General features: G+C 43.8%; 2 protein-coding genes across 6 annotated transcripts in view; both read left to right on the forward strand.

The window, feature by feature from the left end:
* Window positions 1-983: 983 nt before the first annotated feature.
* LOC121581557 (zinc finger BED domain-containing protein 4-like) lies at window positions 984-5,167 on the forward strand. The gene is made up of 2 exons (XM_041897055.2): window positions 984-1,401; window positions 2,913-5,167. The coding sequence occupies exons 1-2, from the start codon at window positions 1,228-1,230 to the stop codon at window positions 4,608-4,610; spliced, it is 1,872 nt and encodes a 623-aa protein (XP_041752989.2). The 5' UTR covers window positions 984-1,227; the 3' UTR covers window positions 4,611-5,167.
* Window positions 5,168-5,221: 54 nt separating this feature from the next.
* Window positions 5,222-27,354, forward strand: part of chd8 (chromodomain helicase DNA binding protein 8) — a 35,763-nt gene continuing 13,630 nt past the window's right edge. The window contains exons 1-19 of one of the 5 annotated variants that reach the window (XM_045224696.1): window positions 5,222-5,909; window positions 7,437-7,720; window positions 7,819-8,895; window positions 9,070-9,339; window positions 9,461-9,571; window positions 9,676-10,163; window positions 10,301-10,415; window positions 11,403-11,624; window positions 11,728-11,796; window positions 11,919-11,974; window positions 12,125-12,242; window positions 12,387-12,470; window positions 12,632-12,769; window positions 13,086-13,207; window positions 22,856-23,099; window positions 23,280-23,456; window positions 24,105-24,347; window positions 24,454-24,613; window positions 24,831-25,041. In XM_045224696.1, coding sequence (XP_045080631.1) covers window positions 7,909-8,895; window positions 9,070-9,339; window positions 9,461-9,571; window positions 9,676-10,163; window positions 10,301-10,415; window positions 11,403-11,624; window positions 11,728-11,796; window positions 11,919-11,974; window positions 12,125-12,242; window positions 12,387-12,470; window positions 12,632-12,769; window positions 13,086-13,207; window positions 22,856-23,099; window positions 23,280-23,456; window positions 24,105-24,347; window positions 24,454-24,613; window positions 24,831-25,041 — 3,815 coding nt within the window. In that variant the 5' untranslated portion in view covers window positions 5,222-5,909; window positions 7,437-7,720; window positions 7,819-7,908. Of the gene's footprint in view, window positions 5,910-6,575; window positions 6,698-6,753; window positions 6,904-7,436; window positions 7,721-7,818; window positions 8,896-9,069; window positions 9,340-9,460; window positions 9,572-9,675; window positions 10,164-10,300; window positions 10,416-11,402; window positions 11,625-11,727; window positions 11,797-11,918; window positions 11,975-12,124; window positions 12,243-12,386; window positions 12,471-12,631; window positions 12,770-13,085; window positions 13,208-22,855; window positions 23,100-23,279; window positions 23,457-24,104; window positions 24,348-24,453; window positions 24,614-24,830; window positions 25,042-27,354 lie in introns of those variants that run through there. The other 4 variants (XM_045224698.1, XM_045224694.1, XM_045224697.1 and 1 more) reach the window with 4 other exon arrangements.

A 27,354-nucleotide genomic window follows, 5' to 3' on the forward strand; every position in this document is an offset into this window, starting at 1 on the left:
CATAGACGGTTCTCTCTACTACCGCACGGTAAGTGATACCGGAGCACCAAGTCCGGGATCAAAAGGCTTCTTAACAGCTTCTGCCCCCAAGCCATAAGACTGCTGAACAGTTTATTTTGCACTGACTCGATGTACACTTACTGGACTCTAACCACACACACTCACACATACTACACTGACACTCCAAACACACAGACGGACACACATGCATATTGACAACACACACAGTGCATTTGGAACCAAAACTTCTTCCATTTAAGAATGATTGAGGCCACTGTGTTCTTAGAGACCTTCAAAATTCTGCAGAAAATGTTTGGTACCGTTCCCCAGATCTGTGCCTCGACACAATCCTGTCTCGGAGCTCTACAGACAATTCCTTTGACCTCATGGCTTGGTTTTTGCTCTGACATGCGCTGTCAACTGTGGGACCTTATATAGACAGGTGTGTTCCTTTCCAAATCATGTCCAATCAATTGAATTTACCACAGGTGGACTCCAATCAAGTTGTAGAAACATGTCAAGGATAATCAATGGAAACAGGATGCACCTGAGCTCAATTTCGAGTCTCATAGCAAAGGGTCTGAATACTTAATAAATAATGTATTTTTCATTTTTAATACATTTGCAAAAATGTCTAAAAACCTGTTTTTGCTTTGTTATTATGGGGTATTGTGTGTAGATTGATGAGGATTTGTATTTATTTAATGCATTTTAGAATAAGGCTGTAACATAACAAAATGTGGAAAAAGGGAAGTGGTCTGAATACATTCCTTCACACTCTTCACATATTAGTTGATTTAGCAAATTTTTCATACTTACATTTTTTAAACTCAGTTGTTGGTTAAGGGCTCATAAGTAAGCATTTACTTGGTTAGAAAGCAACCAATTGTAGTAACGCATTACAAGTAATCCAGATTAGGTCGTTACGTAATCAGACCATCGCAGTGCGCTTTGTCTGGGGTGTATTCATTACGTCTTGCAACGGAAACCGTTTACCGTTTAAAAGAACCAAACAGCGGCAAACGGAACGAAACGGGAGGGACCTACCTGAATTTCTCCAATAGAAAGTCTCGTTTTCGTTAAAAAACGTTTTCAGTTTGAAGTTAACGGTTTCTGTTGCAACAGACGAAACGTTTTGCAACAGAATCGGCGTAATGACTACACCCCTGTTTAAACGCTTGCAGTCTCGCACTAAATACGACACATTGTACGGATAATTTCTTTAAAATGGATGCCGGTGCTCTTGCCACATCTTTCCATGTCTGGCAATATAGACATCATTTCATTTTCAAGGAGTTAAGAGACAAAAATATGACCGTAGAGTGTGTTCTATGCAAACCCAAAATCCGCATGCTGTCTACCTCCAAGAACTCGACATCAAATCTGAAGAAACATTTAGAGGTGAGTTGAATGTTTTCAATGAACATGTTATATGGGGGGTTAAAAATGCAGGTCGTTTGTAAAACATGTGGCCAAAGCCCGTACCAACTTTATAAACCACCTTTGGCCTAACTACTAACGTTCTTTCACAATAAAATAATGACGGCTTTACTGTGTTTTGATTGGGTGGCGGTACATCTCATCGAGTGTAGACTGACATTTCATTGGCGTCGCCATATTCTTTTCCCCCTCATGCAATCACACAAGATTAGGGCTATCTGTGATCCTTGGGACGTCCCTACCCTAATCTAACCTAATAAACCTTACCCTAACCATTTTACAGTTCAACGGCAATGGAGTAGGGACGTCCCAAGGATTCAGTATAGCATGGACCAATCAGGCAAAAAAAAGTCACTTGGAAATGGAATTCTAACATTTAATATAAATTACATTCAAACATTGCAATGCATCATCATTTTTACCTACTCGAAAACTGCAACAACAAAAAACACAAAAACACCAACAGAAATACATTTTGGGGAGGGGGGTGCAGTTTCTCAATACAGAGGCATGTATTCATCACGCCAATTATGTTGCAAAATTGGGAGGGACCTACCTGAATTTGTCCAATAGAAACTCAAGTTCCGTTTTGCAACTGTTTGGTGAAATGATTACACCCCTGTATTTTGTGACTAGAAAAATGTGAAAGTAAAGGGATCAACCAAGTTTTACCTGGCCTGTTGTTTCCTATTAGTAAAGATGAAGGAGATGGAGACGAGGCGGAGGAAGCAACGTATTGAGATGCACCCTTATTGAAATGTATATCATGGACATATGGGGTACTACTACTGGTGGTCAGTGTAACTGCCCTCTCAGCCTTGTAGTTTTTTGAATGGGCTTCAAGCGCAAACAAATTACGAAAATGTTCTTCATAAAAATAATTGCCATAAATTCATCCACAAACACAAATATATCTTAAATGGGCAATCTGCAGTTGCCACATCCATTTTTGGATTTTTAAATGAATGATATGTACCCATTTGATTCTTTAAGAATATAACTTGTAAATACCTCATGAGTTTAGTTCAACTGTTGTACCCCATCAGAACCCAAAATATAAGCTTGTTTTATTCCAATGTTTGTAATAAAAGTAAATGTAAACAAACACTATATAGCCTCAAAACATGGTTAAAACTACAATTGATGGTCAGTCCTTGCATCCATAGCTCTGTCTATGAATTTGAGAGTGGTTACATTTCTCCAGCCCTGTCTCTCAGCTTTTTACCGAAACAGGGGCGGGGACTTCACTTTGTTATAGTTTCAACTGCTGATTGCCGCTTTAAATTTGATTATATAATCTTGAAGCACATTCAAAAGATTATGGGACAGTATCTGGCTCTGCTACATATGGCAATAAATAGGTTGGGTAAATGCTTTGGGGATTTACCTGTCTGTTAAAAATACAACAGGGATGTTCTGATATACTGTATATGAAGGTGTATTAATACATTTTCTTTTTGATTGTATTTCAGAGAAAGCATGCAACCATGTATCTGAAGTCCCCTAAAGGTGAGATGGATGGACCCAATGGATCAACCACAGAGTCTCCTAAGGAGCCACGCTACAAGAAATCCAAGCTGGAAAACCTTGTCCATCAAATGACGTCACAGCCAAAAGTGAACACCTTGGTCTTCAACTTCATGGTGGAAAATGTCCAGTCGCTCTCTGTCTTGGAGCAGCCTGCTTTCAGGAAGCTGATTGAGGGCTTAAGTGGAGGGAAGATGTCCATGACCCGAAATACTTTTATCAATAGAATTATGATGGCATACTCCAAAATGAAGGAGGAACTAAAGGAAAAGCTGGACAGGGTACAATCTGTGTGCACTACAGCTGATATCTGGTCAGCTCACAACAGAAGCTACATTGGGATGACCTGTCATTGGATTGAGAAGAATGAGCTAGAGAGGAAGTCTGCTGCGCTTGCCTGTGCCAGAATACGGGGCGCGCACACATTTGATACAATTGCAGCCAAGATACACGAGATTCATTTGGCCTACAATATTGAAAACAAACTTCAGGCTACAGTCACTGATAATGGCAGCAACTTCGTCAAAGTCTTCAAAGAGTTTTCGAAGGGGGACAATGAAAACTATGAAGATGACATTGTTGAATTTCAGGACGTGGGCACCATACTTGACGGAGCAGATGAGGCCATGCACCTCTTTCTGCTGCCGCACCAGAGATGTGCATCGCACGCATTGAATCTGATTGCCTCCCACGATCTAGCACAAGTTCTATCACAGGGAGAAACTGGCCAAGTGTACTGCAGCGCAATGGCCAAGTGTTTTGCCATATGGAACAGCGTCCACCAATCCCCATTGGCTATAGCAGCAGTGGAGGACATAGAGAAAATGAAATTGACTGCTCCTTGTGTGAGTCGCTGGAATTCTGAATACTGTGCAGTGGAAAAGATGGTCTCTCTCCCTGAAACAAAACTAATGGATGTTTGTGACAGCCTGGGGGTCCCGAGACTGCTATCTTACGAGATAGCATTTTTAAAAGAATACATAAATGTCTTCAAGCCACTTGCTTTTGCACTGGAACTCTTCCAAGGAGAGCAAAAATGTTTTCTTGGACTGGTCATACCTACGGTACTCACATTGAAGAAAAAGCTATGTGAGAAGAAAACTCTTGCACTCTATCTCTTCGACGTCATCAACCCTGTTCTAGAAGCAATAGATTCCCGTTTCAAACAGCTCTTTGCCAGTCTGGATGCAAAAATGGCGACAGCAACTACTCCACAATTTCGTTTGTGGTGGCTACCAGAAGCTGAGAGAGAAGACATGCATTTGATGCTGGTGGCTGAGGCAACCCGATTGGAGCCGACTGATGGTGAGCCAATCGGCAGCGACAACGTGCAGTCAGAAGACGAATTCTTTAGTTTCGGACCTGGGACTGGCAATAGTGACACAGAAGAGGAAGTCCGGAGGTACCTCGAGGGAACCAGCAAAAATCTCAGCTGCCTGAAATACTTCCAGAGAGTGAGGAAGCTGTTCCTCAAATTCAACGCCATCCTACCCTCAAGTGCTCCTGTGGAGCGGCTCTTCAGTCATAACGGGAACATTCTCACCCCTAAAAGGAATGGTCTGACTGATGATCAGTTTGAGCAAGTTCTCCTTTTGCGTTACAACAGCAAAATATGCACTCTGGACAAAATATTCCCTGAGTAAAAATAGAAAGGGAATTTTTTCACAGATCATGTATCAGGCAAAGGAGGCTGGTAGGAGGAGCTATAGGAGGACAGGCTCATTGTAATGGCTTGAATGGATTTAATGGAACTGTATAAAACACATCAAACATATGTAAACCACACGTTTGACTCCGTTCCATTAATTTCATTCCAGCCATTACAATGAACCTGTCCTCCTATAGCTCCTCCCACCAGCCTCCACTGGTATCAGGGGTGTATTCTTTGTTGTGTTTGTTAAGCTCACATTGAACATGTTGTTTAAAAGTCATCAAAGGCTGTGTGTACAGAGGTTAAAACAGGGATATATGTTTTAGTCGGTGTGACTTGCAGTATATTTAAGCAATAAGGCCCGGGGGGTGTGGTATATGGCCAATATACCACGGCTAAGGGCTGTTCTTATGGACGATGCAACACAGAGTGCCTGGATACAACCCTTAGCCGTGGAATATTGTCCGTACACCACAAACCCTCGAGGTGCCTTATTGCTTGGAACAGCCTGCACATATACCACAGCTTTCAGCATTCAGGGCTCGAATCACCCAGTTTATAATTAATTTATAAACTGGGTGGTTCGAGCCCTAAATGCTGAAAGCCGTGGTATATCAGACCGTATACCACGGGTATGACAAAACATTACTTTTTACTCTTCTAATTACGTTGGTAATCAGTATTCAGAATATTGAGGTAATGCAAACTTCTACTTTTCTTTACTACTTTACCTACTTCTTTTTTTTACACTAGGCTACTAGCCTACTTTTTACACATGATTATATTGAAAATGAGTCTAACATAAATAAAATGGAACAGGTTAAAATTATTCTAAATATGTTTCTTTGTGCTTTTATTAAACATGTTCAAGTTTTATTTTAAAAGATGTCATGTAATTTGTATCCAGTAATGGATTTTCTGTGTTCCTACTGTACAGTACATTACTTTGGAGACCTCCAAAACAGAGGAACAGGTTCACACTCACAGTTCACCCACACGATCACCTCTAGGCGGCAATGTTGAGTTGTTAAATCTAGTATGTGTGTGTGTCTGTGTGTGTGATTATATTTACTATGTTGTCCACCTATCTTTAAAGTAGGAGGCCTCTGTTAGTAGGTAGTGTGCCAGTTCCGTTTGTGTGTACCCAAAAAAGAAACACACAAGACAATACCCAGTGGAAAGTTAAAAAGTGAGCCACCGTACACAAAATCATCTAGAAGGCCTGCCAGTCTTTCTGGTATGGACATCATCTCCTCAGGAGGCAGTTACTGGACAACTTGGCATTTTAAAGGTAATTGTGAAGTGTCATTTACTCCTATGCTGCCAGTGATTTTTGTGTGTGAATCCAGTGCTAATCAAAGATATGATATGATGGAGGCACCTTATAGAGATGAAGAGGATACAATGTTATTAAAACACACTGTATCCATGATAAACATAAGCCTCGATCATGGTGCATTTCAGTTTTGATTTAGCCTGTAGAAATCCATATGAAAATAAATAAAAATGTAACGTATTTTAAAATGAGTATAGCATCTCTGGTCTGGGTATAGCTACAATTTTAAAGCAGGGTTAAACTATGTGTGTGTGAGAGAAAACATGTTCTCCTTTTTGTAGCGTGTGTAAGACTGAGGTCACATTGTTAGATGGTTTGCAAAAACAATCGCCAGAGACATTTTGTATGGAATATACGACATATCTTCAAATCGTATTGAAGTTTAACATGCGGTAAACTCAGCTGGTGCTTATGTTTGACAGCTAAATCCAACGTGTAGGACCTCTGAGCCAAATTGTCCCAACAAGGCCGCATTTATTGTTTTCTCAACCTAACTATGTCCATTATTGTCTTCCGCCCAGTGTGCCATTATTTGGATGATGGACAATCCCTTTTAGCCAATGGCGTGTACGAATGCTGCCGGCTAGTGTACATTCAGACCAATGATAGTCAAGCGGATGGTATTGAGGGGTACACTTTCAACGTTTACTCTGGCAAGAACGTTAGTTCCTGCTCGTTCCTGGCCGTTTCCTGTAATCGTACAGTGTTGTGAGACGGAGAAAGCCATGTGTGTCGATGCAAAGGTAAATTTAGCACCCCGAAATTATAACTGAGAGAGTCGAGGCAGTGGATGGTTATTTGGCGGTATTTTTTGATGAATAACAGACGTAGTCCAACCCAAATGCCATTGCGGCCTTACCGGTGTCTGATCGTAGAGAGGCTAGTGTGGTTATTGTGGCACGTTGCTTTGGTTTGGTCCGGTTTGTTGATGAGATTGAAAGAGTGGATGGTATGCAGTAAATTATGAAGATGTTAGCTATTGATTTATGTATATTGCAGTAGTTATTTATATACCTTTTGAAATAGATTTTAATCCCGAAACAGCCTTATGTGGGATATGCAATGGCAATAGCCATTCAATGCTAACGTTATCTCGGTAGCGGGTTTGCCGAGAACAACACAGTCAGAAAGAAACGTCTGACTATGTGTAGACAGATGGTTTTCTCCCACTTGCCATTTAAACTATTAATTTCCATACAAATACTGCTTGTAAAATAATATATGATCATAATAAAGGCATGTTTGATTCAAGAAAAAATTGAAACCACTAGTGTTTGTTGTTATAGGTAGCTAGATGGCTAACTAGTTCACCAACTAGCTAGCTAACGTTACTAGCTAGTTACCTCATGACAAATCAGACCATTTCACCCCACCAAGAGAGCAGTGTCATGGCACACTTTGTGTGATAGTTTCAGGAAGTCTATTGGAATAGTGCTTTTTCCTGGTTAAGCTAAACCCTTATCTTCTACTTTTCTGCTTTAGGAAAGAGACATCAGCGAATGATCTCACAGATGGGCATCCATCCCATCATTACGCACAGAGCAGAGGAGAGAAATAAGCACTGAAAACAAGGAAGAGGAAAGGGGTGAGGAAGAAGTGGAGAAACAGGGGGACTCTCTTCTTCCCTGAGCCTCTTTCTCTGGTATCTAGCTCATTTTTCCCCACCACCTACACCACCACTCCAATATTTGTCATTGGAGGATACACAGACGAAGGCCAAGTCAATTCTCTGCACTGGACTAAAACCGCAGAATTAGTCAATTTTAGTAAGTGAATTATGTTGATTGATATGTGTTCATGGAATAATATTTATGATCTTTGATTAATTAAAAATAATGTTGTTTTTCCAATCGTTTTTTAAAAGTGCACAACCTGGGCAGGTTTACGGATTCCCTGTCTTTCTGACTGAGAGCAAAGCTGTTTTGTTCTCTATAACTTCTGTGGACTGGGCAACATGGCAGACCCCATCATGGACCTCTTTGATGACACACCGCTGTTCAACCTGGATGCCCTGCCAGGCGATGCCTTCACCCAGGGCTCCTCAGACCCTGTGGAGGAGGCTCTGAAGCTGGCTCTGGGGCAGGTTGAACCCCCCTCCGAACCCACCCCAGCTCTCAGCATACCAGTGGCAGCTCCAACCATCCCAGACCCAGTCCCTGTGCAGCAGCAGGTCCCAGTCCCAGTCGCCCTCCCTCAGACTGTTTCAATAGCTTCAACAGTACCTCAGACAACACTCTCTGTAGCCAGTAACACTAGTCGGGCTGCCACAATCCTGCTGGGCTCACCTCTGACTGTCAATAGCTCTGCTGGCACCACACAACAGATCACCACGCAACAATTCACCACACAGCAGCTCACACAGATCGCACAGCAGCTTACTCCTCAGCAGCTAGCTGCCATCACCCAGCAGGCCGGAGGGCAGGGAGGCTCCAAGATCGTCATCCTGAAAGGACCTGGGGGGCATGCACAGGTGCTGCAGACTGTTGCTGGGACAGGCTCCCAAGGGGGAAAGGTCACCTTTGCCAGGGTACTGTCTGGAACCCAACTTAGGCCTGGCATGCAGATACTGTCTGGAGGAACGGTCCTGAACCAAGCATCTCCTGGGCAGGGACAGGTGAAGGTGGGGACCGGGATACAGAGGCTAGTTCAGTCGCCCAACGGACCCCTAAAGCAGGTGCAGCTGATCTCCATGCCCCAGGGCCAGTCCCAGGGCCAGACGCAGACTGTCCAGATGCAAATACCGCAGGCCCAGCTTGCCCAAGCGCAGGCTCAAGTGCAGCTCCAAACCCAAGGACAGGCGATGCAGATGAAGCAAATCCAGCTACAGCCCCAGACACAGGTGCAGCTGCAGTCTGCCATGCAAACACAGGTTACCGCCACTGCTACAGGCACCACTTCAGTCCGACCACAAGGGGTCACCCTCACTACAGTACCACAGCAGGTATGACTGACCTCTGAACTCAGTTTGACCTTACCATCAGAATTGTCATGCTATGTTTTGAGTAGTCAGGAATACAGTGACCTGGTCTCTTCACCTCAGGTCTCAAGATTGTACATTTGTAATTTAATCAACATCTTCTCATTTCTAACTGATAATTGCTCTTTCTCCTCTCAGGGTGAAGCTAAGAGGATCACCCTGGTGCTGCAGCAGCCCCATGGTGGCACGGCCCAGGGGGGTACTGTGACAGTGGGTGGGTCGGGTCAACTGCAGCAGGGCCAGCAGCAGAGGCTGGTGTTGGGTAACCTCCCAGGGAAGCTGGTCCTCCAGGGGGGTCAGCTGGCTGCGCTCACCCAGGCCAGGGCAGGGCAGACGGGGGCTCAGCCTAAAGTGCTTACCATCCAGCTGCAGGTGCAGCAGCAACCCAACCAACAGGGGGGACCCAAGGTAAGGAGGAGTGGCCTGAATTAGTAATTATACAATTATCCCCTCTCATTTAACTAATCAGAAATACTGACCTGTTCTATGAAGACTTTGATCTGTAACTTGAACTGTCTCTGTCCTGCAGTTTCAGCTGGTGTCTGGAGGGCAAGGTAGCAGCCCACAGGTGGTTCAGATCTCCCAGGGGCAAGGTGGACAGAGACTGGCCATGCCCCTCAAACTGCTGCTGCAACCACAGGTATACACACACACATGCCTCATTTCTCAATATATGAACTGCACATCTCACTAATCAGTGTTTTTTTTTTTCCTTACTCTGAACTCTTCCATCTCTTTCCCCAGATGAGCTCCACCTCCACAGCAGGTGGTGGCGTCTCCATAGTGAAGGTCATCAACACTTCAGCTGCCGGCTCTGCCCCTTCCACCACCACCACTATGGCATCGACAGGGATACGGCTGGCCAAGGCCCAGGAGCCTGTACGGCGCGTGGAGATCCTTGGCAAGCAGGAGAAGGCCAACCGCATCGTGGCCGAGGCCATCGCCAGAGCAAAGGCCAGAGGAGAGAGGAACATTCCACGAGTCCTCAACCAGGATGAACTGCCTGCTGGACAGAAGGCCGCTGACCAAGGGGCCGCTGCAACGACCACTGGCACACCTGGAGCCAAGAAGAAGGGGGGAGGAGGTGGGAGTAAGAAGAAAAGCCCACCAGGGGGGAAGGGCATGGCTTGTGCTGAGAAGAAAGGCAAGGCCAAGGCAGCAGGTGGAGCTGCTGTAGGGACACCTGTAGGGGCGTCTGGAACCAGCGGCAGCAAAAGCAAGGCAAAGATCAAGTAAGTTTGTGTGTGTTAGGAGCAGTTATGTAATTTAAAAATGCAATGTGTTCTCATTCTGTTTTTTGGGGGGTGTTAAATCTATTTTTCTAAACGAATTATCTTTCTCATCTTCATCCTCCTCTCTCTCGCCCCAGTACGATCACTCTAGTGGGGGGTAAGAAGAGGAAGAGGAATGCCTCCTCAGACCACTCTGATGGGGAGTTGAGCCCTGCCTCTCCGTCTAAGGCCCTGGAGGAGGACATGCTATCAGTGAGATCCCTCCTACTGACACACCTACACACAACACAACCACTTTTTCCTCCACACACATGCATGACACTACACTAAACTACAGTTAAGTGATAATGCCCGAGAAGCTGGTGTTTGTTGGATATATTGGCACAGGTGTTGTTAGGCCCCAGATGAAGTCAAGTGCCGACAAACTGTGCCAATATATCCAACAAACACCGGCTTTGAGGGCATTATCCCTTTTATACAACGGTTTACCAACATATTCAAATAATGATTGACAAATTTTCATTAAAAACGTTATTATGATTAATTTATTCGTACTATTTCATCCTTCCACAATATATAGTCCTGACACAAATCTAGGTTTGCTGGAGACGCAACCCAGTTGTTCATTCTTTTTGTTCTGTATCTATGGACGCGACCCAGTCGTTCGTTCTAAATGTTCCATTGCCATACTGGCTGGCAACGTTCTGATCCCTTGCTCGCTAGCTAGGCAACTACGGCTAATTTACAGTTACGTCAAAAAGTTCAGCCAGAATAACAGCAAAGTAGCTGCATTTGCATTTATTTAAGCTGTTTTCTAGTGACTTTTATTTGGATACAGCATAACAATGAGCTAATGAGGCGCGATTTCACCTGGCATAGAGAATGTGCTCTCTCGTCAGGACACTGTTGTTCCGAGGAGCTAGCCAACAACACAGCTACAGTAACACAATCACTTCAAACTGAAGCTGGAAAGACTGCACATTAGTTGTGTTTTGTTTTACCTTTTTTCAATTGACTTTTTGTTGTTATATATATCCATAAAAATGATGCCAGCTGATTCATGATTTCGACTGGCTGAGAAACGCTGCCTGCCTTTCTGTCTCTTCCCGACACGTTCAATACTACACACATCCCTGATTAGACATTTATGAACATAATACGTCCAGTATTGTACTGGCTGTTTGTCTTAGACTTCCTGACTGATGTCTGACTTGTTAGCATGTCATCTCCCCCCTCCAGAAGAGGCGCTCTAACCGCCAGGTGAAAAGGAAGAAGTACACAGAGGATCTGGACATCAAAATCACTGACGACGAGGATGAGCCAGAGGAGGACGTGGACGTAACCACGACGGCAGCGGTGCCGTCTATTACCGGAGGAGCAGCAGGGCAGCTGATGGGGGAGCAGCTCAAACAGGAGCTGCAGTTGGACGGGGACAGCCTTTCCAGCATGCAGTTCTTTGTGGTGAGTGGGAGATCTAATCAAGTTGGGGCTGTTCTGTTCAGTGAGTTTTGTTTATCACATGCACATGACAGCTGTATAACGTATATCATTTCCTGTATCACAGGAAAACCCCAACGAGGAAGATGCAGCAATTGTAGACAAAGTTTTGTCCATGAGGTTAACTAAAAAAGAGGTGAGTGTGCTTACTGTGCTATTTATTTATTCTGTTGATTTTAAGTATTTATGGACTTTGCTGATTTTAAGAAGTTGCAAATCATTATGTATCATGTTTGTTCCTCTCTTCATATTTTAAAGGTGTCTCCAGGACAGTATATAAATGCTGAGGAATTCTTTGTCAAATATAAGAACTAGTAAGTCTCACTGTCTTTCCTTATGTTCATTAGACTTTGGTTTGCTAATCCCTGATGACGGTCTATTGACTGAAGTACTGGTGTGAGATCCATGAAATTGTTTGTGGAGTATCCATAGCTAACCCCTAACCCTCCTGTTCCCCCTCTCAGCTCCTACATGCACTGTGAGTGGGCCACTCTGCAGCAGCTGGAGAGAGACAAGAGGATCCATCAGAAGCTGAAGAGATTCAAGATCAAACATGCACAAATGAGACTCCTCTTACAGGAGGTAAGGGAATGATATGGCCTCTTTCACAGAAAAGTGGTAGCCCTCCGATTGACAAGTAGATGGGAATGTGTATAGAGATGTAACTACAGGGATCATAGTCGTTGTGTCATTTGTGTCTTCTCCTTTCTGTGCCCCTGTCCCCAGGAGGAGGAGCCCTTCAACCCAGACTATGTGGAGGTGGACCGGATCCTGGACGAGTCCAACAGTGTGGACAAGGACAATGGAGAGGTAAGAGAAGTCAATAACATAGGAGCCCTGTGAGGGTACAGCACTCATGCCTGACTAAAGGACAAATCTTGAAATCTGTTCTTGTAAACCATGAATTGATCTCATTGTGAAAATTCAGAGTTAGGATTATTTGTCTCTAATAGTGTATTGTATCTCCTCAGCCAGTGGTGTATTACTTGGTGAAGTGGTGCTCTCTGCCCTATGAAGACGCCACCTGGGAGCTGAGGGAGGATGTGGATGCGGACAAGGTGGAGGAGTTTAGGAAGATCCAGGACCGCCAACCTCAGCTCAAGAGAACGGTGAGTGTCAGATGCTGTGTGTGGGTATTCACTGGCTGTGTGTGAGTATTCACTGGCTGTGTGTGGGTATTCACTGGCTGTGTGTGGGTATTCACTGGTCGTGTGTGGGTATTCACTGGTCGTGTGTGGGTATTCACTGGTCGTGTGTGGGTATTCACTGGTCGTGTGTGGGTATTCACTGGTCGTGTGTGGGTATTCACTGGTCGTGTGTGGGTATTCACTGGTTGTGTGTGTTCACCACGTTCCATGTGAGTGCCACTGCTCTAGTCTCCTATGTCATCATTCCTCAGTCTAAACCATTAACTCCTCTCATTAGCCCCGACCCCAAGCGGCTGCATGGAAGAAGCTGGAGGAATTCCGAGAGTACAAGAGTGGGAACGTACTCCGAGAATACCAGCTAGAAGGAGTCAACTGGCTGCTCTTCAACTGGTACAACAGGTACTGACATTTTCTTTACGTGCTTTTGAATGCATTTCATACATATACACACGCACACACACACTACCGTTCAAAAGTTTGGGGTCACTTAGAAATGTCCTTGTTTTCGAAAGAAAAGCAATTGTTTTGTCCATTAAAATAACATCAAATTGATCAGAAATACAGTGTAGACATTGTTAATGTTGTAAATGGCTATTGTAGCTGGAAACGGCTGATTTTGAATGGAATATCTACATAGGCGTAGAGGCGCATTATCAGCAACCATCAGTCCTGTGTTCCAATGGCACGTTGTGTTTGCTAATCCAAGTTTATCATTTTAAAAGGCTAATTGATCATTAGAAAACCCTTTTGCAATTATGTTAGCACAGCTGAAAACTGTTGTGCTGATTTAAAGAAGCAATATAACTGGCCTTCTTGAGATTAGTTGAGTATCTGGAGCATCAGCAATTGTGGGTTCGATTACAGGCTCAAAATGGCCAGAAACAAATAACTTTCTTCTGAAACTCGTCAGTCTATTCTTGTTCTGAGAAATGAAGGCTATTCCATGCGGGAAATTGCCAAGAAACTGAAGATCTCGTGCAACGCTGTGTACTACTCCCTTCACAGAACAGCGCAAACTTGCTCTAACCAGAATAGAAAGAGGAGTGGGAGGCCCCGGTGAACAACTGAGCAAGAGGACAAATACATTAGTGTCTAGTTTGAGAAACGGATGCCTCACAGGTCCTCAACTGGCAGCTTCATTAAATAGTACTCGCAAAACACCAGTCTCAACGTCAACAGTGAAGAGGCGACTCCGGGATGCTGACCTTCTAGGCAGAGTTGTAAAGAAAAAGCCATATCTCAGACTTCCAATAAAAAGAAAAGATTAAGATGGGCAAAAGAACACCGACACTGGAAAGAGGAAGATTGGAAAAAAGTGTTATGGACAGATGAATCGAAGTTTGAGGTGTTCGGATCACAAAGAATAACATTTGTGAGACGCAGACCAAATGAAAAGATGCTGGAGGAGTGCTTGATGCCATCTGTCAAGCATGGTGGAGGCAATGTGATGGTCTGGGGGTGCTTTGGTGGTGGTCAATTGGAGGTGTACCTGTGGATGTATTTCAAGGCCTACCTTCAAACTCAGTGCCTCTTTGCTTGACATCATGAGAAAATCAAAATAAATCAGCCAAGACCTCAGAAAAAAATGTGTAGACCTCCACAAGTCTGGTTCATCCTTGGGAGCAATTTCTAAACACCTGAAGGTACCACGTTCATCTGTACAAACAATAGTACGCAAGTATAAACACCATGGGACCACGCAGCCGTCATACCGCTAACGAAGGAGACGCGTTCTGTCTCCTAGAGATGAACGTACTTTGGTGCAAAAAGTGCAAATCAATCCCAGAACAACAGCAAAGGACCTTGTGAAGATGCTGAAGGAAACCGGTACAAAAGTATCTACATCCACAGTAAAACGAGTCTAATATCGACATAACCTGAAAGGCCGCTCAGCAAGGAAGAATACACTGCTCCAAAACCGCCATAAAAAGCACTGCACATGGGGACAAAGATCATACTTTTTTGAGAAATGTCCTCTGGTCTGATAAAACAAAAATAGAACTGTTTGGCCATAATGACCATTGTTATGTTTGGAGGAAAAAGGGTGGCTTTGCAAGCTGAAGAACACCATCCCAACCGTGAAGCACGGGGGTGGCAGCATCATGCTGTGGGGGTGCTTTGCTGCAGGAGGGACTGGTGCACTTCACAAAATAGATGGCATCATGAGGAAGGAAAATTATGTGGATATATTGAAGCAACATCTCAAGACATCAGTCATGAAGTTAAAGCTTGGTCGCAAATGGGTCTTCCAAATGGACAATGACCCCAAGCATACTTCCAAAGTTGTGGCAAAATGGCTTAAGGACAACAAAGTCAAGGTATTGGAGTGGCCATCACAAAGCCCTGACCTCAATTATATAGAACATTTGTGGGCAGAACTGAAAAGGTGTGTGCGAGCAAGGAGGCCTACAAACCTGACTCAGTTACACCAGCTCTGTCAGTAGGAATAGGCCAAAATTCACCCAACTTATAGTGGGAAGCTTGTGGAAGGCTACCCGACACGTTTGACCCAAGTTTAAAGGCAATGCTACCAAATACTAATTGAGTGTATGTAAACTTCTGACCCACTGGGAATGTGATGAAAGAAATAAAAGCTGAAATAAATCATTCTCTCTACTATTATTATGACATTTCACGTTCTTAAAATAAAGTGGTGATCCTAACTGACCTAAGACAGGGAATTTGTACTAGGATTAATGTCAGGAATTGTGAAAACTGAGTTTAAATGTACAGTGGGGAAAAAAGTATTTAGTCAGCCACCAATTGTGCAAGTTCTCCCACTTAAAAAGATGAGAGGCCTGTAATTTTCATCATAGGTACACGTCAACTATGACAGACAAAATGAGAAAGAAAATCCAGAAAATCACATTGTAGGATTTTTAATGAATCTATTTGCAAATTATGGTGGAAAATAAGTATTTGGTCAATAACAAAAGTTTCTCAATACTTTGTTATATACCCTTTTTTGGCAATGACACAGGTCAAACGTTTTCTGTAAGTCTTCACAAGGTTTTCACACACTGTTGCTGGTATTTTGGCCCATTCCTCCATGCAGATCTCCTCTAGAGCAGTGATGTTTTGGGGCTGTCGCTGGGCAACACGGACTTTCAACTCCCTCCAAAGATTTTCTATGGGGTTGAGATCTGGAGACTGGCTAGGCCACTCCAGGACCTTGAAATGCTTCTTACGAAACCACTCCTTCGTTACTCGGGCGGTGTGTTTGGGATCATTGTCATGCTGAAAGACCCAGCCACGTTTCATCTTCAATGCCCTTGCTGATTGAAGGAGGTTTTCACTCAAAATCTCACGATACATGGCCCCATTCATTCTTTCCTTTACACGGACCAGTCGTCCTGGTCCCTTTGCAGAAAAACAGCCCCAAAGCATGATGTTTCATTTTTACATTTTTACATTTTTTAGTCATTTAGCAGACGCTCTTATCCAGAGCGACTTACAGTTAGTGAGTGCATACATTATTATTTTTTCATACTGGCCCCCCGTGGGAATCGAACCCACAACCCTGGCGTTGCAAACGCCATGCTCTACCAATTGAGCTACATCCCTGCCGGCCATTCCCTCCCCTACCCTGGACGACGCTGGGCCAATTGTGCGCTGCCCCATGGGTCTCCCGTTCGCGGCCGGCTACGACAGAGCCTGGATTCGAACCAGTTTCCACCCCCATGCTTCACAGTAGGTATGGTGTTCTTTGGATGCAACTCAGCATTCTTTGTCCTCCAAACACGACGAGTTGAGTTTTTACCAAAAAGTTATATTTTGGTTTCATCTGACCATATGACATTCTCCCAATCCTCTTCGGGATCATCCAAATGCACTCTAGCAAACTTCAGACGGGCCTGGACATGTACTGGCTTAAGCAGGGGGACACGTCTTCCACTGCAGGATTTGAGTCCCTGGCGGCGCAGTGTGTTACTGATGGTAGGCTTTGTTACTTTGGTCCCAGCTCTCTGCAGGTCATTCACTAGGTCCCCCCGTGTGGTTCTGGGATTTTTGCTCACCGTTCTTGTGATCATTTTGACCCCACGGGGTGAGATCTTGCGTGGAGCCCCAGATCGAGGGAGATTATCAGTGGTCTTGTATGTCTTCCATTTCCTAATAATTGCTCCCACAGTTGATTTCTTCAAACCAAGCTGCTTACCTATTGCAGATTCAGTCTTCCCAGCCTGGTGCAGGTCTACAATTTTGTTTCTGGTGTCCTTTGACAGCTCTTTGGTCTTGGCCATAGTGGAGTTTGGAGTGTGACTGTTTGAGGTTGTGGACAGGTGTCTTTTATACTGATAACAAGTTCAAACAGGTGCCATTAATACAGGTAACGAGTGGAGGACAGAGGAGCCTCTTAAAGAAGAAGTTACAGGTCTGTGAGAGCCAGAAATCTTGCTTGTTTGTAGGTGACCAAATACTTATTTTCCACCATAATTTGCAAATCAATTCATTAAAAATCCTACAATGTGATTTTCTGGATTTTTTTTCTCAATTTGTCTGTCATAGTTGACGTGTACCTATGATGAAAATTACAGGCCTCTCATCTTTTTAAGTGGGAGAACTTGCGCAATTGGTGGCTGACTAAATACTTTTTTCCCCCACTGTAGTTGGCTAAGGTGTATGTAAACTTCCGACTTCCACTAATATATACAGTGGTGTGAAAGTGTTTGCCCCCTTTCTGATTTGTTATTTGTTTGCATGTTTGTCACACTTAAATGTTTCAGATCATCAAACAAATGTAAATATTAGTCAAAGATAACAAGTAAACACAAAATGCAGTTTTAAAATGAAGGTTGTTATTATTAAGGGAAAACAAAATCCAAACCTACATGGCCCCGTGTGAAAAAGGGTCCTCTGTAGCTCAATTGGTAGAGCATGGCGCTTGTAACGCCAGGGTAGCGGGTTCGATCCCCGGGACCACCCATACGTAAAAATGTATGCACACATGACTGTAAGTCGCTTTGGATAAAAGCGTCTGCTAAATGGCTTATTATTATAAATATATATATATATACATACACACGTGTGTGTGTATACAGTGGGGAGAACAAGTATTTGATACACTGCCGATTTTGCAGGTTTTCCTACTTACAAAGCATGTAGAGGTCTGTAATTTTTATCATAGGTACACATCAACTGTGAGAGACGGCATCTAAAAAATCCAGAAAATCACATTGTATGATTTTTAAGTAATTAATTTGCATTTTATTGCATGACATAAGTATTTGATACATCAGAAAAGCAGAACTTAATATTTGGTACAGAAACCTTTGTTTGCAATTACAGAGATCATAAGTTTCCTGTAGTTCTTGACCACACACTGCAGCAGGGATTTTTGGCCCACTCCTCCATACAGACCTTCTCCAGATCATCCAGGTTTCGGGGCTGTCGCTGGGCAAAACGGATTTTCAGCTCCCTCCAAAGATTTTCTATTGGGTTCTGGTCTGGAGACTGGCTAGGCCACTCCAGAACCTTGAGATGCTTCTTACGGAGCCACTCCTTAGTTGCCCTGGCTGTGTTTTGGGTCGTTGTCATGCTGGAAGACCCAGCCACGACCCATCTTCAATGCTCTTACTGAGGGAAGGAGGTTGTTGGCCAAGATCTCGCGATACATGGCCCCATCCATCCTCCCCTCAATACGGTGCAGTCGTCCTGTCCCCTTTGCAGAAAAGCATCCCCAAAGAATGATGTTTCCACCTCCATGCTTCACGGTTGGGATGGTGTTCTTGGGGTTGTACTCATCCTTCTTCTTCCTCCAAACACGGCGAGTGGAGTTTAGACCAAAAAGTTCTATTTTTGTCTCATCAGACCACATTACCATCTCCCATTCCTCCTCTGGATCATCCAGATGGTCATTGGCAAACTTCAGACGGGCCTGGACATGCGCTGGCTTGAGCAGGGGGACCTTGCGTGCGCTGCAGGATTTTAATCCATGACGGCGTAGTGTGTTACTAATGGTTTTCTTTGAGACTGTGGTCCCAGCTCTCTTCAGGTCATTGACCAGGTCCTGCCGTGTAGTTCTGGGCTGATCCCTCACCTTCCTCATGATCATTAATGCCCCACGAGGTGAGATCTTGCATGGAGCCCCAGACCGAGGGTGATTGACTGTCATCTTGAACTTCTTCCATGTTCTAATCATTGCGCCAACAGTTGTTGCCTTCTCACCAAGCTGCTTGCCTATTGTCCTGTAGCCTATCCCAGCCTTGTGCAGGTCTACAATTTTATCCCTGATGTCCTTACACAGCTCTCTGGTCTTGGCCATTGTGGAGAGGTTGGAGTCTGTTTGATTGAGTGTGTGGACAGGTGTCTTTTATACAGGTAACGAGTTCAAACAGGTGCAGTTAATACAGGTAATGAGTGGAGAACAGGAGGGCTTCTTAAAGAAAAACTAACAGGTCTGTGAGAGCCAGAATTCTTACTGGTTGGTAGGTGATCAAATACTTATGCCATGCAATAAAATGCCAATTGAAGTGTACCTATGATAAAAAATTACAGACCTCTACATGCTTTGTAAGTAGGAAAACCTGCAAAATCAGCAGTGTATCAAATACTTGTTCTCCCCACTGTATATACAAAAGTATGTGGATTCCATACTGCCTCTGGAAGCAACATCAGCAAAATAATCTGGGTTTGGCAGATACCAGGAGAATGCTACCTGCCCGAATGCATAGTGCCAACTGTAAAATTTGGTGGAGGAGGAATAATGGTCTGGGTCAGGGAAATCTTAACGCTACAGCATACAATGACGCTTCCAACTTTGTGGCAACAGTTTGGGGAAGGCCGTTTCCTGTTTCAGCATGGCAATGCCCCCGTGCACAAAGCGAGGTCCATACAGAAATCGTTTGTCAAGATCAGTGTGGAAGAACTTGACTGGCTTGCACACAGCCCTGACCTCAACCCCATCGAACACCTTTGGGATTAATTGGAATGCCAACTGCGAGCCAGGCCTAATCGCCCAACATCAGTGCCTGACCTCACTAATGCTCTTGTGGCTGAATGGAAGCAAGTCCCTGCCGCAATGTTCCAGCATCTAGTTGAATGTCTTCCCAGAAGAGTGGAGGCTGTTATAGCAGTAAAGGGGGGACCAACTCCATATTAATGCCCATGATTTTGGAATGAGCTGTTCAAGGAGCAGGTGTCCACATACATTTTGGTCATGTAGTGTATAATGTTTTCCATGATTCTTCTAATGTACTGTAAGAACAATAAATTATCTTTATGAGGTCAACCAACCACTTTTTATCTCAATTCAAAAATAGTCAACTGCATGGCAAAACAAAGCTCTGGTTTTCACTCAATATAACAAAGTAGGCATTAATAATCATCCAGTCATTAACCAAATATGTTAACATCATTATATTCTAAAATAAAGTGAGGTTAATTTAAGATAAAATTCTTCAAAATTGTCCTCAAATAAGATAAATAGCCAATCACCACCACCTGGTTTATAGTGTGAACCCTGTATACTCATCCGTCTGCCATTGTGTAACCACTTGATGCCTTGTTCATCACAGAAAGAGTCACATAAAAAGACTGGTACATTAAATAAATACAATTAGCATATGCAAATATGGAGCAACAAAACATAAGTGCATGTTGTTGATATAGTTTCAGGATGTGTAACTATCTTTATGTTGATGTCAATAGGCAGGGAAGGTTTCTTTGAAAATACAGTACATTTTCCATGGAGATCATTATCTTCACTGCATGTCACTACATCGCAGTTAAAGAAACGATCAGTACTACCCGACAGTACCCTTGGGGAGAACTAGTGTATAACTGTGGGCGACCTTACACTATATTTTAAACACATACTCCCAATGCTTAATCGAAGCCTCGTTATATCATGTTGAAGTTACTGCAGTACTGCAAAAGCTACATACTTTCATAAGTCTTTCTTTAAGTTGGTGTACCAGGGCCTACAGAAGCTCTGTAACAAAGGCTATGGGCTAACTGACACTAAAATGGACCGATTCGTTATCAGAGTATGATAGTGAGAGTTAGAGTCTCAACCTCATGGTCTTGATATTGAGACCACTAAGGACCACATTGGTCTGGGTGTCCGTGCCCAAAATGTCTGGATCTGTGACTCAGCACCCAATGTTCTGGTCTGGGTCTGGACTAATGGCTTTGGACAAGATAGTACTAAAACCATCTAAACTCATGGTTAAGATATATCGCCCAATACCTCCTCTTGCCAGTGTTATGTGGCCAAGAAGGAATGATTAAACACACAAGTGCCAGGGCGCCTTGCTTCCCTAATGTGTGAGCTTGTTGGGCATGAATGGCTAATGTTTAGGAATAAGATGCCTTTTTTTGCAGACTTTTTACAATGGTCTTGGTCTGGATCTCATTTAAACATTTTAACTGGTCTTGAGCTTGCCACAGTTTCAAAACACATGGTCTTGTTCTGGGTCTGAGTATCAAGAGGTTGGGTCTTGGTCTGAGTCTCAAGGGGTCTTCAACAAATCTTAGCTCCATCTCTGATAAGCATACAAACAGACCCACCTACAAAGGCCAGGGGAGCAGTGGTTCCCCTGGGATGGCCAGGCAAAAGGATGACCACAAACAATGGCAACAGGTGTGTCTAGTGGCTTCTGTAATGATGATGCTGATGAGTGATAGATTGTCTTGATATGAGTAATAATAAGTAACATTTGGCAATGCATAGCTCACAAATTTGTCTCCATTTTATAACCTACGATCTTTAGCAGAATCTCTGCTGACAGAGTTGAATTGCTTGTACTTGTGCTCGAAGGTCAGTATAATCAATGCCAAAATCATGTCTTAATTCATTAAACACAAGAGTCTGGCACAATGTTTCACCTTGATAATTGTTGTTGACAAATCAACACAGACCCTTATTAGTAGTGCAGTGGTCCGTGTTAAAAACAGCCATTTACACCAGTTTGTAAGACAGCCACAGTTTTTTCATGATGACTATGCAGAGAGATACACTTGAAAATACAAAAATACTCACATTAATGTCGTTTACAATGTTTTGATTGCGCCCGATAAAGGAAGCTTGCTGACGTGAATAAGAATGAAAATTGAAATTGATTATCAAGTAAGTTTCTTCAGCATAAGTAGCTTGCTTTGAGTGATTAATGGGCTCGGCCATTGATTTCCTTTTGTTTAGATCTTTGTTAACTTTCTAGAGGCACAATTATATTTTGTTTCCAACAATAAACCCAATCTAGCTGGAGCAAATGAAATCTTCCAACAGGCTCTTCACAGTTATTTTACATATTTTCAACTGGATAGTTATTATCACAAGGCACTTGCAAAAAAATTGTTTTCAGTTTTTATTAATTAAATTCTTGATTTAAATGTTGTTTTCTACAGAATATTAGGTGTGAGATTGGGAAGGGTTGTTGTTTATAGAATTATAGAAGACTTGACATGTAAGGGTCACCCATTGTGCCAATGGTTAAATCTTCATACGGTAAGTACAAAAAGCTGTATATCACATGGTAGGACATTTCTGATTAGTTATCTACCTAGCACATATTTCAGATTGCTGTGAATGAGAGAGAGAGAGATTTCTGTATATTTGTTCAAGGAACAGCCAGTCTTGCTTTTTTGAATAACATCACAAAAGGTATTTGATACATTCTGAGTTGTCTCAATACAATGTACTATCGATATTTGCAAGTCAAATGCTACTATTCAGATTACTTCATCAAAGGGCTTTCGCCTTATTCTTTCAGATTTAGCACTTTGAAAACTTCCACAGATCCAGACATTTATACTTCCTGATTTCTTGCATCATCTCTCCAAGATAGTGATAATACGATTTCTGTGTTTTTTGCTGTTGAGAAACAAACTGGATTATGAACAGATCACTACATAAACAGCTTTCTAAAAGGAGGCAGCTATTTTAAAAGAGGCTGAAGAAATGCAAAGAGGGATTTGAATTTATTCCAGCAAGTGAAAGGTTCTTTTGAGAGGGGATTTCAGCAAAGATGATGGTATTTAAAAGTGATAAACACGCATCTAAACCTCCAGTGAAAAACAGTCATTCTGACACCTTTTCTCGCCCTACAGGCAGAACTGTATCCTGGCCGATGAGATGGGTCTAGGGAAGACCATCCAGTCCATCTCTCTGCTGTCCGAGGTGTTTGGTGCCGGTGTCCAGGGCCCCTTCCTGGTCATCGCCCCCCTCTCCACCATCACCAACTGGGAGAGGGAGTTCGCCACCTGGACCGACATGAATGCCATCGTCTACCACGGCAGCCTGGCCAGCAGGCAGATGATCCAGCAGTATGAGATGTACTGCAAGGATGACAAGGTGTGTGTCTGTCTTGCATTTTGTTTGTGGAACAGAAGAATGGATTACAGTGGTTGAGTACTAGTATAATGCAGTAGGACCTGTCGGAAGACATTGATTCTCTCATGTTTAGATGATAAGATTCTTGGTACATCGACATCTAGCTCCTCTAACTAGTGTTGTATTACATTTTCTCTGTAGGACCATCTGATCCCAGGGGCATATAAATTTGATGCCCTGATCACAACGTTTGAAATGATTCTTTCCGACTGCCCTGAGCTGAGGGAGATCTCCTGGCGCTGTGTGATCATTGACGAAGCTCACCGCCTCAAGAACCGCAACTGCAAGCTGCTGGACAGCCTCAAGATGCTGGACCTGGTGAGTCATCGGGATAGAATCTAGCCCTTAGTCTATCAGACCCACGCTAGCCGACATCCGCATAGCGGTTGTTTTGGCATGTCGGAGGTGGAACTGCATTAGATCTGCCAAAATACAAGCAGCTCCTTGCGTTACCTTATCGCGGACACTGCCATTGGATGCAACCAAACCACTCCCGACTTAATATCCGACAAATCCCATGCAGAAGTTAATGCAGCCGCGTAACAAGTTCAAACACTCAAATGCATGACGTTCTATTGCCTACTAGACCTTGATTAGACTGATAGGCTTTAAATCCCCCCCCCATCCAAATGAACATAACATGCATTATTTCCATCATCGATAGTCGACACTTTCTGTCGCCATTTATAAACTTCTAATGCAGTAGGGAAAATAAGGAAGGGAGTGGTTGGTGACACATGAGCAGCCGCTTTCTGATTTGTCAGCTCATACCGCAGTTACACCTCCAACACCACCAAAACATCCGCTATGCAGATGTCAGCCAATGCAGGGTGACAAATGTATTACTTGTGATCTGACAACATTGGTCTTTTGTATCAAGAAAAAGACCGATTAACTCCCTTTCCTGTATTGCCCATCTTTCTCTCTCCTCCTCCACACTCTGTTCCTGTCCTCCCTGGTTCTCAGGAGCATAAGGTGCTTCTGACAGGCACTCCCCTCCAGAACACAGTGGAGGAGCTCTTCAGTCTGCTGCATTTCCTTGAGCCAGCTCAGTTCTCCTCAGAGTCAGAGTTCCTACGTGACTTTGGAGACCTCAAAACAGAGGAGCAGGTCCAGAAGCTCCAAGCTATTCTGAAGCCTATGATGCTGCGCAGACTCAAAGAGGATGTGGAGAAGAACTTGGCGCCAAAACAAGAGACCATCATTGAGGTAAGACTTTATGGATAATATTGCACCATGTAACCAAGGCGACCTTGTATATGAGCATAATATTATTTTTGGTAATGGACCATAACCATCGAGCTCAATACAACAGGTGGAGCTGACAGATGTGCAGAAGAAATACTACCGGGCCATCCTAGAGAGGAACTTTAGTTTCCTCAGCATGGGAGCCACCAGCAACAGTAACGTCCCCAATCTGCTCAACACCATGATGGAGCTACGCAAGTGCTGCAACCACCCCTACCTCATCACAGGTACCTCACCTCACACCAACACTACACTACATGTCAATACCCTTCCTCCTCCAAAAACACAACCCCAATAGCATCTTAATGCTGCTATCACTTGACCACAGGTTCTGTTGAACTAACATCAGTCCAACACATCATCTATATACTCCTGTCTTCATACCTTTCCCAGGATGTTATGGTATACCGTGTTATAATCACCCCTGTTCTCTGTTCTGTCCAGGGGCGGAGGAGTCTATTGTGGCTGAGTTGAGGGAGGTGTACGACCCCATGGTCCCAGACTTCCACCTGCAGGCCCTGGTGAGATCTGCAGGCAAGCTGGTCTTGCTGGACAAACTGCTGCCTCGCCTGAAGGCCGGGGGACACAAGGTGCTCATCTTCTCCCAGATGGTGCGCTGCCTGGATATCCTGGAGGACTACCTCATCAACAAGAGGTATGAAGGTCTAGATAGACTACCTCATCAACAAGAGGTATAGACGGGTTAGCTGACAACGTCAAGAAAACGATGCCCGCGATTCAATGGGGCAGATATCCTTGGTTTGTGATTCTGGATAGCCAGATAGCTAGCAACAATGACAAGAAGCTGCCATGTTGTGAATCGTAAGTGGCTCGTTTCAACTAGTTTTCGGTTGTTCTTGATACCATGTCTTGTTTTGAGGTGTTATGACTGATGTCATGTTTATGCTAATATGGCTCAAATTCACTAGCTAGCTAACCAACTGTAATGATGTGTTTGAGACAACAAATGTGAAATGTATTTCATATCAAATTGTATTTATCACATGCACCGAATGCAACAGGTGTAGACCTTTACATTTACATTTTAGTCATTTAGCAGACGCGCTTATCCAGAGCGACTTAGTTAGTGCATTCATCGTAAGATAGCTAGGTGGGACAACTGTGAAATGCTTACTTACGAGCCCTTAACCAACAATGCAGTTTTTTAAAAAGTAAGTAAGAAAAATTTGCTAAACTAAAGGAAAAATAGTAACATAATAAATAACAATAACGAGGATATATACAAAGGGGTACTGGTACCAAGTCAATATGCAGGGGTACAGGTTTTACGAGGTAATATATACATGTAGGTAGGGGTAAAGTGACTATGCATAGGTAATAAACAGAGAGTAGCAGCAGCGTGTGTGTGGCGTCAATATTCGTGTGTGTGTGTTGGAGTGTCAGTGTGTGTGGTTAGTCCAGTGAGTGTACATCGAGCCGGTGCAAGAGTCAGTTAAAACAATTATAATAAATAATAATAAAAGAAGGGGGTCAATGCAAATAGTCTGGGTAGCCATTTGATTAACAGTTCAGCAGTCTTATGGCTTGGGGGTATAAGCTGTTAAGGAGCCTTTTGGTCCAATACTTGGCGCTCCGGTACCGTGTGGTAGCAGAGAGAACAGTGTGACTTCGGTGGCTGGATTCTTTGACCATTTTTAGGACCTTCCTCTGACACTGCCTGGTATAGAGGTCCTGGATGGAAGGAAGCTCGGCCCCAGTGATATACTGGGCCGTACGCACTACCCTCTGTGGCGCCTTGGGGTCAGATGCCGAGCAGTTGCCATACCAATCGGTTATGCAAGCAGTCAGGATGCTCTCGATTGTGTGGCTGTAGAACATTTTGAGGATCTGAGGTCCCATGCCAAATATTTTCAGCCTCCTGAGGGGGAAGAGGCGTTGTCATGCCCTCTTCACGACTGTGTTGGTGTGTTTGGACCATGAAAGGTTCTTAGTGATGTGGACACCAAGGAACATGAAGCGCTCGACCCGCTCCACTACAGCCCCGTTGATGTGAATGGGGGCGTGCTCTGCCCTCATCTTCCTGTAGTCCACGATCCGCTCCTTTGTCTTGCTCACGTTGAGGGAGAGGTTGTTGTCCTGGCACCACACTGGAGGTCTCTGACCTCCTCCCTACGGGGCGGTAGTAATTTAGCCAGGTTACCTTGGCGTTCATGGGCACAGGGACTATGGTGGTCTGTAGGGTTGGGTAATGTCTGGAATGACACATCGTCCCATCGACCTGTCCAAACATCGTTGATATACTATTGTATCGTCTCTTTAAAAAAAATAAAAGTATTTATTTATTTATCCGTGGGGGGGTACGTCGTTCCATTGCCTAGCAATGCATTAAACGAGCTGTAATGCAGCCTGTCATGCACAAACCACCAATTTTAAAGTCTAATCATTAGACTACAACGTGGAAATCATCTTACCAATAGTGTATTTTCTAGTGTGCAAATAAATAAATATACTGAACAAAAATATAAATGCAACATGTAAAGTGTTGGTCCCATGTTTCATGAGCTGAAATTAAAGATCTCAAAAATGTTCCATTTGCACAAAAAACTTATTTCAGCTTTGCCAAGATAATCCATCCACCTGCCAGGTGTGGCATATCAAGAATCTGATTAAACAGCATGACCATTACACAGGTGCACCTTGTGCTGGGGACAATAAAAGGCCACTCTTGTGCAGTTTTGTCACACAACACAATGCCACAGATGTCTCAAGTTTTGAGGGAGCGTGCAATTGGCCTGCTGACTGCAGGAATGTCCACCAGAGCTGTTGCCAGATAATTGAATGTTCATTTCTCTACCATACGCCGCCTCCGTTGTTTTAGAGAATTTGGCAGCACGTCCAACCGGCCTCACAACCGCAGACCACATGTAACCACGCCAGCCCAGGACCTCCACATCCAGCTTCTAAACCTGCGGGATCTTCTTAGACCAGCCACCCAGACAGCTGGTGA

Source organism: Coregonus clupeaformis, chromosome 14 (assembly GCF_020615455.1).
Source record: "Coregonus clupeaformis isolate EN_2021a chromosome 14, ASM2061545v1, whole genome shotgun sequence".
Classification (NCBI taxonomy): domain Eukaryota; kingdom Metazoa; phylum Chordata; class Actinopteri; order Salmoniformes; family Salmonidae; genus Coregonus; species Coregonus clupeaformis.